Consider the following 17804-nt stretch of genomic DNA (forward strand, 5'->3'; position numbering starts at 1 on the left):
ACAATCAAAAGTAATCTCTTAGCATAAAAAGTAATATTTTTTCATGGATGATCCAAATAAGAGATATGTCTCGTAAAATACGACTCGTGAGACCGTCTCACACAAGTTTTTGCCAAAAATTGAATAGACTTCCATTTTTAAAAAATCAAACACATTTCACCTTCTCTGGTGGAGGGTTTTATGCTTAATTTTTTAAAATGGGGGATCTAAAATGTTATTAGGTTTTTTTTTTTTTATTATTTTTCGATTTTGCACGAAGAATGTTAATGCAATTAGCCACACTTTCTATATGGTTTACAATATATATTGAGAAAAACAAGTCTCGTACAGTATACATCGTCTGATGTTCGGATCCCATATATGTTAAATTGTATTCAGTGGTGCATAAACTAGACTATCATATGAAGATGTCAAATGTACAACATTTTTTGAAGTTTTATTTGATACTTAAAAGGCCTAAAATTATCAAAAAAAAAAAAAAAATTTAAAAATGGATTGTTTCCTCGAAATAAACCAGCTCTCTTAATTTATTCTCTGCACTTTCTAATTCGTCGCAAATAGAATTTCGTCATGGCGATAGGTTAGCTAGAGTCAAATTTATGGAAATAGTGATGCCGAAAGTTTCGATTAACCGAAAGCACAACGAGCTTATATAATTACACTTGGATTGGTTAAGGAAGATGAGGACGTGTATGGTACGTAGTTAGGCGACGGCCAACTCAATACATTGTGAATATGATCATGTGCCTTGGTTCTGAACAAGACTAAACAGGGATTGTCCTAAAAAAAATGCTGGCCTACCTTAGCTAATTTGGTGGTCAAAACCCGTCTGAACAAAAATTAGGCGAAGCAGTAACGTGTGTGAGAATCTCATGCATGAACGGGTTCAGCTTAGCGAATTGAGTCATTGTCCAAACAATAGAGGAATGGATTTCAATCACAACCATTTTGGGTGTTTCAAATCCGTCATATATATTACTATGAAATTGAAATTCACAGCAATTTTGTTCGTTCATATACATCAAAGAATTTAAAATCGTGCATTTGAAATCCATCAATCAAAGTACAACCTAAAAATATAGCAAGTTTCCACGTTCCATGATACAACTAAGTAGGCTCAATCCGTAGACTTGTTACTATACTTCTATTTTGGTACACCCCATAATCTCTATGTATTTTTCTGTGTCGACTTGTATCGAATAAATGAGTTCGCAAATCACAACTTACACACATGATCGATGTGATCATACTAAGTTCTTGAATACCATCTAGCATAGAAATATTCCAGTAGGTTTAGAGCCATTATTTGATGATGAAATTTACAAATATCACAAGGTTTGATTTATGGCTTGCTAAGAAGCACGACACGAGGAGCAACAGTCAACAGAAAAAATTGAAATTATAGATGTAGGCATTCCTTCTCATGATAGTTCTTTGAATCCCATCTAACCAACTCAGAACCCATAACCATTGAGGTTTGATTTCGTCAGTTCAAAATATTAACTCAAATGCCAATATAATAACTCGTCATTATGTGTATGTTTTTCTTTTCTACTAATATGTAAAGGCACATACAGCTCCGTTACGTTATTTCAACGGGCAGCCTACATAATTGGATATGGAATTGCCCGGCTATGAGAAGATAAGACCTCTGGTCAATGCTATAATGAACTGATTTATTTTGCCTTCTTACGGACTTCATATAAGTAACTCAGTACTACCACTGCAGCAGCAACAGCAACTCCAACAGCACTTTGAGCAAGCACAGTGCCATCTTTCACGATCGCCTTCGAACCAGAGGGACAAAACCCAAGTTCAGAAAGTTTTTTGTGTGATTCTGCATAATCTTTGAAGAAGGCATCTTCATCCTGCATGTTGGAGCACGCATGTAAGGGTATCAGTTAATAGATTGTGAGAGAATTTCACATTTGATCAACCCTGGTACTGCTCTAGAAGTTGAGTTTGCCTCCCTCGGTCAGAATGTGAGTGAACACACCGTTGCATGTAATTGATTATGTGAACAAGATAGAAAATTGTTACCAAGACATTAATACCAGGAAATAACATATGCTAAATTATTCTTTTGATTACATAACCCCAGCACCTTAATCCATCCATAGACTAATTTTGCATCCAAAGGCAGATGTACATATATTCAAAACAGTAGATTAACTGTTACTAAAGCTAAAAACAAAGTCGCTGATCACTATTTCTTGAAGGATCAGCTATTATGTTGACAATATGGAGGAAGTAAAATTGCATCTAGCCTGGTATGGCCTCATAGCTGTTTGAATTGTAGTATCAGAACTTCCTATTTCTCGTGGGTGGTCATTTACATTCTCCAGTTATAGAGTAGCAAGAGCGACATAAATATAGGTACTCCAAGAAAAAAATAATAGCCACAGAACCTTGGATTCGGAAAGAACTAGCTTATTTCGTGCCATATTTCTTCTTCTCTTTTCGCTGGAAATGGCGGCAAGTAGCCGATAAAATTTTTAAACATCAAATTAAAGCCATCATTGGGAATCAAATACAATAGAAAAACTCCAGGCTGACTTGTTCTTGAAGAGGTTAGCAGAGATATTGGTTAGATTTTGCAAATTCATTAAATCAGCTCTGAGGTCAAGTACAGAGTAAAGTGATGGCAAAATACTGCTTCAGATTGCTAGATTTTGACATTGCAAAATTTTTTTGTTCTAGATTGTCTTAAAAAGTGAACAAGCTCCTAACAAGCAAGCAGTGGTTAGTTCCTTTGGTTTGCCCTATATAAACTTTGAGCCAATTTGGTAACATCCAACAGCATCAAATTTGCTGAATATTTGAGCTTACAAACCTGACCATCTTAAAAACACAAATGGGATACTTATCATATTTGAAACCTGATACCTTAGCATAGACCTCAACATAGCGCCGGAACTCAGGATCATCCAGCAAAGCAATATCAGTTGGAAGTTTTAGCAGGCCCTCACTTTCCCCCTTGAGCAGCTCCCTAGTTTGGTTTCATTAATAAAAAGATATAGCAAATGAAGGAAAAATAAACAAAAGTAGTTTTAAAAAAAAAAACTTTGTTGACTTGTAAGACGCACGCAAAATATGAATTGTCAAATTTCAGTGGCTCTGCGGTCCAAGGCCCATCAAAGCCCGATCTCTCAGGATGTGCTCTTCCCTACGTCACAGATATCAACCAATATTATATCAGATTAAGGTTTTTGTAACAGTTTGCACCGTAGAATTGAAATAAAATTACCAGGGTATGGCCACCTGATAGGGCCACAATGTCTTTGTCAGATAAGCCCATTCTATAAAATACGTCCTTCAGATGTGGCACACCTGACATAAAAAACCAAAATAATCACAAGTTTAACTTAAATTTACAGGACAGGGCGGGCACATTCAGTTTTTATGCAGGAATCCAAGATTGTTCTCCACATGGAGTCTCTTTCTCGACATATTATCACTGAACAGTGAGGATATATTAGAGTGAGAATCGGTGAAACACCGTATATTTTCTTATTCTGAAATGTACAGTCTACAATGACTAAATAACAACTAAGGAGATAAGATAACCCAATACTAGGAATTTAAAATACAAAGATACAAATAAAGAGAGATAAACCGATAAGTTCCTATCCAACCAAGTAAATAAGATAAAATCAGGTATACAACACTCCCCCTCAAGGTGGGTCGTATAAGTTGATCATTCCCAGCTTGAAACACAATTCATCAAATGTTTGACGAAACATGGCGTCAATATGTCTGCCACTTTTAGTTAAGTAGGAATGTAGGTGACATTAATAATCTCATCCTCAATCTTCTCACTAATGAAGTGGCAGTCTACCTCAACATGTTTCGTCTGATGATGATGTACTTGATTCTTTGATATGCTGATAGCTGTTTGATTATCACACAACAATTCAACTAGGGGATTTTCTTCCACTTTTAACTCGGTTAGCAATCTTCTGAGCCACATCCCCTCACAGATCCCACGGGCCAATGCTCGAAATTCTACAGGCAACCACAGGTTGCTTTTTACTTCGCCATGTCACTAGGTTTCCTCTTTGTGTACTGATGTGGAACGTCGGTCTGTAGGGGATTCAGCCCAATCAACATCATTGTAGACCTTAATTCTTCGGCCTGTGGTTTTCACGAAGAGAAGTCCTTTAACAAAAGACCTTTTGAGATACCTCAACACATGATGTAGTTAGCCATATGTTCCTCGGTCGGGTAGTTCAAGAATTGACTGATAACACTTACCACAAATCCAATATCTGGTCGTGTATGTGCCAGAAATATTAGTTTTCCCACTAGTCTTTAATATCTTTCCTTGTCAACCAAGGGACAGACACCTTTTCCACCAATTTTGATGTTCGGATCCATTGGAGTGTCTGCAGGTTTACACCCTAACATTCATGTTTTTTTCAGAAGGTCGATAACATATTTACGTTGAGAAATAGATATACCACGGGAGGATATAGCTACTTCTATTCCCATTAAATATTTTAGATACCCGAGGTCTTTCATCTCAAATTCCTTACCTAGGAGGAGTTTCACACGATTTATTTCTTCTTTATGATTCCCTGTGAGTACAATGTCATCCACATAAATAATAAGAATTGCACTTTTACCTTCTCCAGAGTGTTTCACAAAAAAGGTGTGGTCGGTCTGACATTGAGTGTAGCCATCTTTTTTCAACACATTCATGAATCGATAAAACCAAGCTCTAGGAGATTGTCTAAGCTTATACAGGGACCTTCGCAATCTGCACACCTTGATTACTGTCAGCTGAGATTCAAAACTAGGAGGGATTTTCATGAAGACTTCTTTCTCAAGATCACCCTTAAGAAATGCATTCTTGACATCGAGTTGGTACAGAGGTCAGTTGGAGTTAACAACAATTGATAGGAGAACTCGGACAGTGTTGAGACGAGCAACAGGGGAAAGGTTTCTTGGTAGTCAATGTCGTATGACCGAGTGTATCCCTTGGCTACAAGTTTGCACCCAGCTGGTTTATTCCCTAATGAAAGATCTGTGACGTTCCATGTATTGTTCTTTTCCAATGCCTTTATTTCATCAAGGACAACAATTTTCCAATTTGGATAATTTAAGGCATCATCTGTGGTGGAGGGAATCTGATCTAAATTGGAAAAAAAAGGCACAATATGTAAGTGAAAAACGTTCAAATGAGATGAAGTTATCTATAAGGTGCTGTGCATGATCGAATTCCTTTTCGTAGCACGATAGGTCTTTCATCAAGGCTATCAACATGATCACTGTTGTTAATCACATGAGTATCAGTAATGATTAATTCTTGTGAGTAAGTAACTAGTGCTCTAAATGACGGTCGAGACGGCCGCCTAGGCGATAGGCGGCTCTCAACCGCCTTGCCTACGCATGAGGCGGTTGTTTTAGGCAGCCTAAGCTATACGGCGGTGGGCAGGTGGTCGAGGGCAGTGGGCAGGCGGTCGAGGTGGGTGGAGGCGGTGAGCAGACGGGCCATGTGAGGCAGTCAACATTTTATGTTAGTTAACAAATTTTAAAAACCTAGTCAAAGTAAACTAATTTTAAAACTCAACCTCATTTGTTTAAATCACACCTCACTTTCTTTTTTATAACTTTTGGTTCTCACTCCTCACTATCAACTACTAACTCCACCACACAAACTGTCTGTCGCTGCCGCCGCCATCAACAAGAAGCTTTATGAAGGCATTGTAATATTGTATATATATCATTTAACATACTTTTTTATAATATTTCAGATTTTGTGATTTCAAATATCAAATTTTTTTGTTCCCTATTATTATTGATTTATTGTTGAAGATTAATGGTGGAAAAAGATAAACAACTCGAGTTGGAATTTAAGCCAAAGTTTAATAATATTGTTTGCAAACATGGGGTGTTGTATAATAAGAGAAAAAGGATTGGCTCACATGCAAGTTGTGTAAGAGGCTTACTAAAAGAGGAGTTTAAAAGATGAAACATCATATTACGTCTTGTTGACGGTGACAAGAAGCCCTCGATGACCTTTTATTGGGTGCTCTTAAACAATCCAAAGAAGACATTAAAACATTTTTCAAAGAAGAAAAAATTGTCATCCCTATTTTGAAGATTATTGATGGAAGTTTAAGGGTAGACTTGATAGTCCTTTGCATTATGCCGCTTACTTGATAGTCTTTTGCATGATTATATATGATTATATATAAAAAATTACTTAAAAAAATTCAACCGCCTAAGCACCGCCTGGACACTGTCTAGGCGGCCGAGGCGGTAGGCCACCGACCGCCCCGCCTCCTGCCAGTGTCCAGGCGGTAGGCCACCGACCGCCCCGCCTCCTGCCATTTACAACATTGTATGTACCTGAATTTTTTCATATGGAGATTTCATGTATAGTCTGAATTTGTACAGGCACTTGTATAGTCTCTTGACGATGATGATTTCTTCGAGAATATGTATGAACTGGCTCATGGAAGCTGAGTTTTCTAAGAACAGGAGGTAGATCTAGTGGTGTAATATTAGATATAGGAGGTTCTATATAAGGGATGGACGGTATGGTGGATTTCCAACTGCTCGGTTCATTGGTGGTTGACTCCCCTGAATTGAGGAGCCTGGAGGATAGAATGGCTGAGATTCAAAGAAGATTCTGCCTGAGATTCAAAGAAGGTAACATCCATAGAGGTGTAGTATTGTTTCGCGATGGTTGAATAGCATTTGTACCCTTTCTGGTGTGGAGAATAACCGAGAAAGATACACTTGACAACACGTGGTTCAAGTTTACCGCGGTGATGCGAGTGTATTGGACAAAGGAGGAACAACCAAACACCTTAAGTGGAATTTCATGAATTAAATGAGGAGAAGGATAACTTTCTAGGAAGGTCTGGATGGGAGTTTAAAACTACATTATCCTTGAGGGCATTTTGTTTATCAGGTAAGTGACAAGTAGTATTGCATCACCCCAATAGTATCAAGGAACATTGAGGTAAAGAGTAATGCACAAGCAACCTCAAGATGATGACGATTTTTCCGCTCAGAGCCCCTATTTTGTTGCGGAGTGTCCACATACGAGCTTTGGTGAATAATCCCATGTGATTGCATATAACTCCTCAACGGATTGTTGAAATAATCAAGGGCTCGATCCGTGCATAGCACACGAATATGAGAAGAAAATTGTGTTTTGATCATTGAAAAAAAATGTTTAAAGATGTGAGCACTTTCTGATTTATTTTTCACAAAGAAGACCCAAGATAGAGCGTGTGATCATCGATAAATAAGATAAACCAATGAGTCCCGCTAAGGTTGGGGATATTTTATGGTCCCCAAATATCATTATGGATAAGGGAGAAAGACGACGATAGTTTATAACAGTTGTGTCTACAAGATGCACACGTATGTTTGGAAAACTAACAGACATCACATTGAGAAAAAACAAAAATTTTATTACGAAATAAGTTGGGAAACTTCTTCTTAAGATACAATGGATTTGGATGACCTAAACGGTAATGTCATACTAAAATATCCCTAATCTTATTCGAACTCAAAGCAGAAACAGAGTGAGGTATTGATGAAGAGGCAAAAAGTTTGTCCAAGTGAGCATATGTCTTGAGAATGTACAATCTCGCAGGAAGTTCAGTACTGCCAATCGTCTTCCCCAATGCCACATCCTGGAAAACACACAAATTTACTAAAAACTTAGTCGAGCACCAAGTTCATGATTCAGTTTACTTAACTGACAGTAGATTACAAGCAAGGTCGGGCACAAATAAAACTGAATGAAGGCAGATATACTTCGTTAATTGAATGAAGCCACAACCAGTCACGGTGGATAGAGACCCATTGGCTATTCGTACTGTATTAGGGGCGTTGCACCTGAATCGATTATTCAATAGGATGACAGATCATGCTGTGAAGATGTAAGGAACGAAATACCAGAATGGGCCACATTACTGGTGCCACTGAGAGACGGAGTAGGTGTGACAAGAGGTTGTCCAAGCAACTTCTGAAGAGCATCAAGTTGTTCCTTCGTGAATGGTTGTTGCTCTGAAAGTGAAGGATCAACAGCAACTGTGTTTGCACGTCTCTCGCTCGCTGGTTTCCAATTAGAAGGTTTCCCATGAATTTTCCAGCACGTGTCCAGCGTATGTGTAGGTTTGCGACATTTGGCACACCATGGGTGGCCTTGCTTGAATTGGCCAGTGCTGGGTAAGTTAGAGATCATACGCATACCACCACCAAAGTCATCGCCTAGAGAAGGGAAGCGATGTTGGGTAGCCAAGGCGGATGTGTCAACAGAGGAAGGATGATTTGACGGTGTCAACATAATCTTCCGACGATTCTCTTCATGACGTACAACAGACCACGAAGCTCGGTAAAGGCTTAGCACCTAGAATTCTCCCCCAGACATCATCGAGTGATGAGTTGAGGCCCGACAAAAATTTGAATATCCGCCGCTGCTCGACAATACCATGAAATCGGTTGCCATCTGCTGCACACTCCCACTCATACACTTCGAAGATATCGAATTGTTGCCACTGACAGGTCAAGGAATTAAAGCACTCCCTTTGGCAGAGATCTTGTAAACGGCCGATTGCAAACAATTCAGAGGTGTTATCTTTGGAAGAATATGTATCTCTCGTTAGTTTCCTAGATATCCTTGGCACTGTGATAGAGGAGGAAATTCTCTTCAATCTCAGTTGTCATGGAATTTATTAACCAAGACATAACCATGCAAGTCTATGAATTCCAGATCCGAAATTTCGGATTGTCAGATGCTGGACAAAGCGTGTCGCCGGACAAGAAGCCATCTTTCCCACGACCACAAATAAATAACATTACAGATTGTGACCACTACAAATAATTCTTGTCATTCAATCGATGACAAGTAATGGATACCGACGGGAAATCGATCGTCGCGGGGTTGGACTCTCGAGTTTGGGATATTTTAGGTGTTGCCACACCGTATTTGGTCATGTATATCCCTGGTGCTCGGATACCATGAAGCTAGAATAGAGTGAGAGTTGGTGAAACACCATATATTTCTTATTCCCAAATGTAGAGTCTACAAAGATTAAATAAACAACTAAGGAGATAAGATAACGTAATCCTAGGAATTTAAAATACAAAGATACAAATAAAAAGAGAGATAAACCGATAGATAAGTTCCTATCCAACTAAGTACATAAGATAAGATCAGGTATACAACAAACAAATTTTATCGGTTTAAAGTCAACGAGTCCAGATCGCGCAACGGAAGTCCTTGGAAGAGAAATACATACACAGGAAAGTTGCATGAACTCACAGTGCATTCCAAAAATGTTTGAAGTTTACATACAAGATGTTATTGGAAGCATCTCAACCAAATGGTGCATAAAAAAAAAAAAAGAGTGTTACATAACAGAAAATTAACATCCCAACATAGGCATAGCAGGTTAAGAATTACAAATGCTTCAGAATGTATCTGACCTTTTTTAGCATCCGGAAGTCGACCTTCCTTTGGAGAAATCTTTGAATCCTGAATAAACACGAGGTGGAAAAAAACAGCACTTTTCATGATTTTATGAAGATAACTTCCAATAGAAGGGAATTCAAAAGCACGGGGGGTGGAAGACTTCACTTCTAGAAGAAGACAAGATTATAAGAAACATAGGCGATACCTTTCTACCGGGAACAAAATTAATTGCGGGGCCTCCAGTTATCTCCACTGCCACAACACCTGCAAGCTATAGGCATCAATGTTTTGTCAGCACAGAACAACTTTCCCTCAATTCATCCACCATTAGTTATCTTTTTCTTGAAAGGTGTTGATAAATGCAGTATCATCTGAACTAAGCAGGCCAGGCAAAGTAAATTGTTGCAAAATCAATTATGTCCACCGGTTTTAACAAACCATCAACCATTTAAAAGGATTTCAATATTCCATACTCTTCCTCAGATGTGAAAAGGCAGGTATATGATTGAATTAAAACCGACATACAATTATTACTAACAGCTAACACTAAATGTTGAATTAAACTCATTCTTTTCTGTCTGTATCATTTTTTTCTTTTTTGAGGTCTGTCTGTATCATTTAAATTCTTTCTTGAATAATGCATCTACAGATAAGAGCATGAAAAGAATATTCCAGAATCAGAAACTAACTTGATTTCCCTATCCTTAAGATACACCTTTAATAATGTAATATTACATCAATAGGCGAAATAAGTCTGGTTTCTTTTAAATCATTTGAAACAGAAGGATTTATTAACTAGATTTAACATTTTGATGAGTAATTGAACACTAACAAGCAAAGGTATAAAATACCTGATACAAATCAGCATATGTAATCTTTGGACATTTGGTCTTCACTTTTTCTGCAATCAAATACCCACCCAAACACTAGCAGTTTCAGAGAACAACTAAATATTACTGTTATTTATACATCAAAACTATCCTTGGAAAAAAAAGGCTGAACTATACCACCACAAACAGATAAATCTAACGTCGATATAACACATCTGCAGCCAGATAAATGTCAAATTTCAAATCCAAAATCGTGAAACTTCTAACTTTAAAATATGCCAAAATTATGAAACTCATAACCCGGTTAAACAAATTCTTCTATCATAATAAATACTCCTAGGTATCCAACCAATTGCAATAGACGTTTTATCAAAAAAACTCATAATTTACTGATTTCCTAGATTCATATGGAGACCCACTTGTAAACGAGCGTTAATGAGTAGCAGATAAAATCAACCCAAATCCTGCGACCACATGAAAAAATCCGGACATCAGTTATACGACAAGCATCAACCAAGATATGAATCACCAACTCTTCGATTTGCTCATCTTACACAGAAATATTGTTAGCTGACTAGTTCGGTAAGCAAAATACATATTTCCTCAACCTAATATAATGCCACAAGCTGTAGTAAGTTAAGCACAACAGCAACAAACACAATTATCCAAGGATAACCAATAGCATGGTGATAAAATCAATAATGAAGATTAAACTAACCGCAAAAGTCGAGAGCGATTTTCAATCCGTTGTTAGAGCTATGAGTGTACTCCTCCTCATTTCGAATGGAACCGTTGGGACCTCCAGTCTTCGTCTTCACGTCATACGTCCCCGCATCGTGCCACCTGATTAAATTTCAACAAAATCATTTCAATCAACAGAAGCAAAATCCTCAAAAGAGAAAGGAGAAACGAAGAAGATACGCCAAGCGGAGCATGATAGGGGCGCAGTTCTTGTTGGAGATGAGCGCACGGAGTTCACGGCGAGCTTTCTCTACCTCCTTGAGATATTCAGAGTCGACGATTGGCTTAGCCATGGGAAAATTACAGAACTTGACTGAACCAATCAATAATATTGATATTAATATCTCCTTGAGAATTAAAAATATTAAGAATATTATTTTTTATTGTGAATATCGGTAGGATTGACTTATCACACAGATAAAAAGTCGTGAGATCGTCTCACAAAAAATCTACTTATTAAATACCGTACCAAAAAAATAAAATATTAAAATAATATCTTTAGCACTTAAATTTGCATGAATATTCAGAACAATTCTATTATAAAAAAAACAATTCTAAAAATTTTAGAAAATGTGTCTTAAAATAGAATATTATAAATCAAGGTTTAAAAAACGTGAAACAAGACAAAGTGATTAGATCAAGCTTGTTTTTACAGAATTAAACGATTTTAGTATGAGATTCAATATGAAAAAAATTTAATTTCTACTAAAATTTTTGATATGTAAAGTTATTCGATAGATTAAAAGACACGCAAATAATAAAAAAGTATATATAATTTTAAATTTTTTTTACTAGCAAGAGTAACTAACCATTAAAGAACATTCAAGTGCATTTAAGATTTTTTATTTAAATAATTTATATTATCAAATATTTAAAATTTAAATTTTATAAAAAGATAATAAAAGGTAAAATTTTTAAAAATAAATCTAATATAATTTTTTTATATATATATAAAAAACTCATGCTTTTTCAGCTTTTTTTTCCACATTTGCGGTCAACTTAAAAAGCAAAAATTTGTGTGAGACGATCTCACGGGTCGTATTTTGTGAGACCTTGTGAGACCGATCTCTTATTTGGGTCATCCATAAAAAAATATTACTTTTTATGCTAAGATTATTACTTTTTATTGTGAATATCAGTAAAATTGACCCGTCTCACAAATAAAGATTCGTGAGATCGTCTCACAAGAGATCTACTCCAACTTAAATATGACCGCTTTTTCCACACTCTTCATGCTTTTCCTCTTTATTTATAACACTTCTCTTAAATTTCATCGGTATGCTTTAAGCATTCGAAATATATATATATATATAATTTTGCAAGAAATTGAGTCATTAAATTTAAATTTTAAATATAAATATTTTATTTAGCGTATGATCGGTACTATCTATGTATATTTTCAAGGAAATATAATATAATATTTTCGGGGAAAACTACTACCATAAAGAAAACTGCGTTTTTGGTGAAATAGATTATAATATTAGGGAGGAAAACCAAAAACTTAATGAAAATAATTTTAAAATTTAAAATATTTCACATTACTTTGTAAGTAAATAAAATTAAATTTAGTTCATTAAAGTACTATACATCACAATCATTTAGTTCAAAACGTTAATGTCTTCGAAAGATTGCATAAAAAAGCATACGCAAGAAGAGCACGTGAACCAGTGAGTGAATTAAGCGCAGAAATGCAACTCAAAATGTACACAACAAACATATATAATGACAGGAAACAAGCTCGAAACATTTTGTCCTTCAACGGATTTTTCTCTGCACTAACATAGAAATTGTGCTTACAAGAGGTTATTTCACTTTCCCAGAAGAGAACAGAATGACGAGGTTAAGATGCTCGCCACTGCAGCTCGATTAGGAGTCGCCCATTCTTGGAGTCTATAAGGTGGAATTTCTCGTTTATTCGTTTATTGGTGACGACGTCTGCCAGTATGATATCAACATAGCCCAGTGTTTCCTGAGTTTGAATGGCAAATAAAGATTTTCTCAATAAATACAAAGAATCAAAAAATACATGTATTCATTACTTTGATTTTTGGCTTCGATTCACCTAGAGATTGTCAAGGAAATGGCTGTTTAAATTGCATTCCAATAGAAACACTCGTAATGAAATCTCAAACATGAAGTGCAGGAGAGTGTAGATACTTCCAAAATAGATTTCGAAACCGGTCCTCAAATTATCAAAATAAAGATTTGATAATAACAATGCAAAGCAATGTATCACAGTTGATACATGCTAAGCATTATACGTTTTGAAACTTTGTACTCTTTGTACTTCAAAAATTTATCATCAGCAAACGACTATATTTTTTGATAAATGAGATCGGGGTTTAGCATTTAGTTTTGGAAGTGCAGGTAAAACGGAAGCCCCGAATTTACTCCACATTAAAGAGAGAAAGGTGCCTGATATACCTTAGGATGCAGCAAGCCAATTCTAGACGAGGTGCTGCACACTTTCACATGCATCCTTTCTTTCGTAGGAGGTTCTTCCAACGTGAAAGAGAACTCTTCCTCCCATCTCGGATCCCTGCTCTTCTTTAGTTGCTTTATCAACGGATATAAAATATGTTAGAACAGCCAGACCAGAATATACTTTGTCCACAACAAAGCAAGAATCAGTATAATTTGTAGGCAGTTCTCAGCAGGAATAAAAAAGAGAAAGATTCAACGAGTTTTCCACGTAAAAAGAACCTCTGTTACAGCTCCACCTACACTGTAATAACTAAAATCTTCATATAAAGGACCAAATCTGGATTTTAAATTTTAGAAGCATCAATGGAATGTAATTCAGGTAAAATTGCTCCCAGTAAATAAATTATGAGTTTTTAGATGATGAAAAGATAGAAAACTAGGATGTCAGGGAGTATCCAACAGGGTTTAGAATCATTATGCATTTCCGGTTCCGAGTTCTGATCAAGATTGCATACAGTAACTTCTTGCACCATACACACATAACAAGACACCTTAGGAGAAAGAAGTTCTTGCAAACCTTTGTTTTTCGCTCCTCTCCTTTGAAATTGATACGGACATAAGGGTTAGTGTGGTGTTTTCCCTCGACATCTTGAGCTTCATGGACTATAACCACTAGTAACCCTCCCCCACTTGGAGTACCTTCGGGAGCCTTTTGCACCGCTCCTAAATTTTCAGTATTGTGAGGCATATCTTCTTCCTTGAAAGGTTTGTATGTCAACTCCACCTCAATCTGCCCACGCACCTTGTCATTCTGAACATCGTTTGGATCCATGTTCTTAAGAAGATCCAGTGTCATAACTTTTGCTTCATCGGGGGGAAGTTCCTTCAAGGGAACTACATTCATACCCATCTTGTCATGTTTTCCAACCTGAACAAATATAAAAAGCTCAAGTTACACATAAAAACATCAGCAACAAACATTTTTAACTTGCCACCGGAACTGTATACCTTTTCCCAATCATAAACAATGAGTTCTAATGCTTGTGTTTCTGGATCTTTTACAACAATGCTGAATTCTTCATTCCACTCAGGACTCAAATTATTGTGCTTCACTGCTGTTTTCTTTGATGGAGCCTTTGATTCAGTGAGCTTCAGTTTTACATACGGATCCGATCCGCCCATTAAATCTTTCTTTCTCAGCTTTGTAGCTCGCAAAACCTTCACATGAAGGATACCAACAGGCTTCTGCATAGCTCTGAAAGTTCACAAAGAAAAACATAAAGACTCTACTGAAGGCAAGACTTTTAGAATGTGCGTATAGAAATACGAAAGAGAGAAAGACAGCTTACTTTGTTGGATCCAGAATTTGCACATCAAGGGTGTTAGGCCACAGATACATGTTAGCAACCTGATCTTTGATAAGCTCCTGCCAAAAAAAAATTCCCCCGTGAAAAACTCACTCTATGATTAGCACACATAATTAAATTCTCTAGCATTACTAGAAACTAACACTATATTAATTAGCAGTTATTCTAAAGTGACTGACATCTTTCTTTTTTCACTTTTGTCATTCACAAGAATCCACACTCCACAGGAATAATAAGAAAATACTAACAATGTTAAGATCAGAATCAAGAAAAATACAAATTTAATACCAATAACCTTTAAAAGCTACATTACTAACTGCATGCATCACAACCTCTAAGTACTAATGCAAGGCAAATAAAATCTAAATGTACCCAAAATCTAGAGCTTATTTCCATTAACATGCATGCTACTAGAAAATTGACATTCTTTTCAGAATGAGAAATGCTTGATTGCACACTTGTATAGAAGCTAAATTGTGTGTGTTACAGTAACTTTAAGGGACTTATACCTGCACAAACCGGTATAGACCAGGTATTGACATGAGATCAGCACCAAAAAGCTTCAATCCAAAGTCAACATAAGGCTGCAAAGCAACCGAAACAGAGAACAAAAAACATTAATAAACTAGTGTCATTATGCTGAGCAGATGAATGAGCACCCCTAACTTTCAGATGAGTCTTGAAAAACATATTAACAGCGGAACATACCATAACTCATAAGCATTTCTAAGAGGACAAAAACAAATTCAACAGCCTTTCAATATACTTTTGAAGTTGCTCAACAAAATATGTAGTTATTCTGTAAACCCCCGTGTCTCAATTACTAAATATTTATCACCAACCTTTTCCATTAGAGACACAAAAATGTTAGCGAAACACGGAAAGCTGGGAACTAGAGGCTTTAGGGTGATCCGTGGTTGAGCAAAGATCTGCAAATCTACAACCTGGGACATTAAAAGAACCTTTTTAAAAAGAAAATAATAAGATTATTTGTCAGATGACCGACTCTTTGTTGGATAACACAATGTAGGCTTTGTGAACTACCCATGATTACTTAAATAGCAGGCAACCTGAACTGTGGCTTTTAATCCATATGCTTTCACAGCGACTGTGATGTTAGGATTCCCTGCCCATTTTAGAAAAGGCTCCATAATCAACTCCTTTTCTTCGGTTAGATACACTTTCATACCTGGTATAAGTAAATTGACAATTTTCTTTAAGTCCAGCAAGTAAAATAGCCTCCACACCACACTTAGTTAAATCACAAATACACAAACACGAGATAGAGATACATCCAAATCAATCTAGAGATGAAATTTTGTTGATAGTCAGCCTCAAGCCAGCCCATCATCATCCCTCATGTTAGAGAGTTGCTTTCGATAAACACAAGAAACTCCTACTCTCAGATTCCAAAAGGCATTCTTATTACTGAATCCAACATTAGAATGACTCAAAATTAATTTTACAGTTGAACTTTTATACGTGCATAATTTTTTACAAATTATGCACAAATACACTCATCAACTAATGGAAAGCTTTCAACAATCGCCATTATCTAATAACCCAAGTTTTAAAAGTTTCTGAAGCACGAAAGTGGTTGTTTTGAGTAACCTTTTCCACGATATTATCAATGTAGGTGTTGCTTCCCAAGTCAATTTATGAACGGGGCCAATACAGTAAAATACTTGAACTAAAACGATAGCAATAGCTTAACTGACCTTGAAATGTAGGTGGCAGTGACCCTAAAGTTAGTGACTCAAATTCAACAGATTCGATTTTATATTTTGGAATTTGCTCAGCAATGATAGGAGAAGCAATATTTTTTGCCGTCTTGCAAATTGCCTGTAAGATGTATAGATAATCAGTGCAGAATCCAGTGCAGAAAAAGTTGATAATCTGAATTTTACACACCATGCAAGCATTTGCAAACCATATACACTCAAATCAATACCTTGTCCAGGTAAGGCCACATAACTTGAATAAACCTATTCAGCCAATCCATCTTTATTCCAGTAGACAAAGTGACATAAGAACAACAAAAACCAGACAGAAACATGTAAGTGAAAAAACTGAATGCAAAAGGAGTTTATTGAAGTCACGAACAACTAACTCGATCATAATCTGGATTTTTAACCCAAAAGGGTATTTCAGGAAGCAGTCCATGCAAATTTTCTGAGTCATGCTCAACCAAGCGGCGAACGATAGGATCCTGATGAAAGTAACAGTCAGAAACTTTATCATTTCCTTCGGAACTCTTCGTGTTATTTAAAATTTTCCGTTAACAAGCAACTTGCTCCAATGAAAAGTCTACACTAAACTTCCGCTGCCCACTATGACCAACAACTAATATATCTTAACGTTAGCAAACCTCAATTTTGTTCACTTTCTCACCATAGAAGAAACAATCCGATGAAACTAAACAAAATTGCTGATGAATTTATCACAACATCCGTAACAGAAACTTCAAGTAATCTACGTTTAGAATCATTATTAAACGAGCTACTGCATTAAAAACTAAGAAACCAACCAGTTCACAATTAACGGAACGAAAATCACAGTATATGACCGTAATGTGTGTGTGAGAGAGAGATTAACACCTTAACGTCGCTGGTCTGAAAGTAGACGAACAAATAATATCCTATCACCAGACCAGATGAAATCCCAACACCAAATCCAACAAGCCCGAATACTGTGCTGAAAAATCCCATCTACAAATACGCCTATCTTTCAAATTTGAAGTGAAATTTCAGGAACTTGAATCCAAACTTAACGCAGCTAAAAAAACAAGAAAATTACTCTAAAATCTCAATTATTCCACCGAGTATCTTCCAGAAATAAACTCCATTGACAATCCATCCACCTCTCCTCTCTCGTCACCCCATTTATTTGTTTATATTATTTTATGATTACATTATTACATTTTCAAGTTCATTTATTTGCCTAAGTTGTAGAAAGACATTATTGTCCTCTATTCGATTTAGCCGACATCGAGTTGTTTTGCCC

At 36.4% G+C, this 17804-nt stretch overlaps 2 protein-coding genes across 2 annotated transcripts; both read right to left on the reverse strand.

Annotated features, from left to right (window-relative positions):
- Positions 1–1393: 1393 nt before the first annotated feature.
- Positions 1394–11369, reverse strand: LOC142517917 (L-ascorbate peroxidase 3-like). Its single transcript, XM_075620433.1, has 9 exons — positions 11191–11369; positions 10988–11112; positions 10291–10340; positions 9645–9710; positions 9454–9502; positions 3248–3330; positions 3087–3166; positions 2887–2989; positions 1394–1868 (listed from the first exon to the last, which is right to left on the reverse strand). Exons 1-9 carry the CDS (start codon positions 11301–11303, stop codon positions 1677–1679), a joined length of 861 nt encoding a protein of 286 aa, XP_075476548.1. The 5' UTR covers positions 11304–11369; the 3' UTR covers positions 1394–1676.
- Positions 11370–12664: 1295 nt separating this feature from the next.
- Positions 12665–17693, reverse strand: LOC142517916 (synaptotagmin-1-like). Its single transcript, XM_075620432.1, has 12 exons — positions 17399–17693; positions 16912–17010; positions 16753–16803; positions 16520–16643; positions 15872–15990; positions 15644–15745; positions 15311–15385; positions 14784–14860; positions 14443–14689; positions 14012–14362; positions 13435–13566; positions 12665–12979 (listed from the first exon to the last, which is right to left on the reverse strand). The coding sequence occupies exons 1-12, from the start codon at positions 17507–17509 to the stop codon at positions 12851–12853; spliced, it is 1617 nt and encodes a 538-aa protein (XP_075476547.1). The 5' UTR covers positions 17510–17693; the 3' UTR covers positions 12665–12850.
- Positions 17694–17804: the final 111 nt, after the last annotated feature.

The sequence above is a fragment of the Primulina tabacum genome, chromosome 11, assembly GCF_025594145.1.
Source record: "Primulina tabacum isolate GXHZ01 chromosome 11, ASM2559414v2, whole genome shotgun sequence".
Taxonomy (NCBI): domain Eukaryota; kingdom Viridiplantae; phylum Streptophyta; class Magnoliopsida; order Lamiales; family Gesneriaceae; genus Primulina; species Primulina tabacum.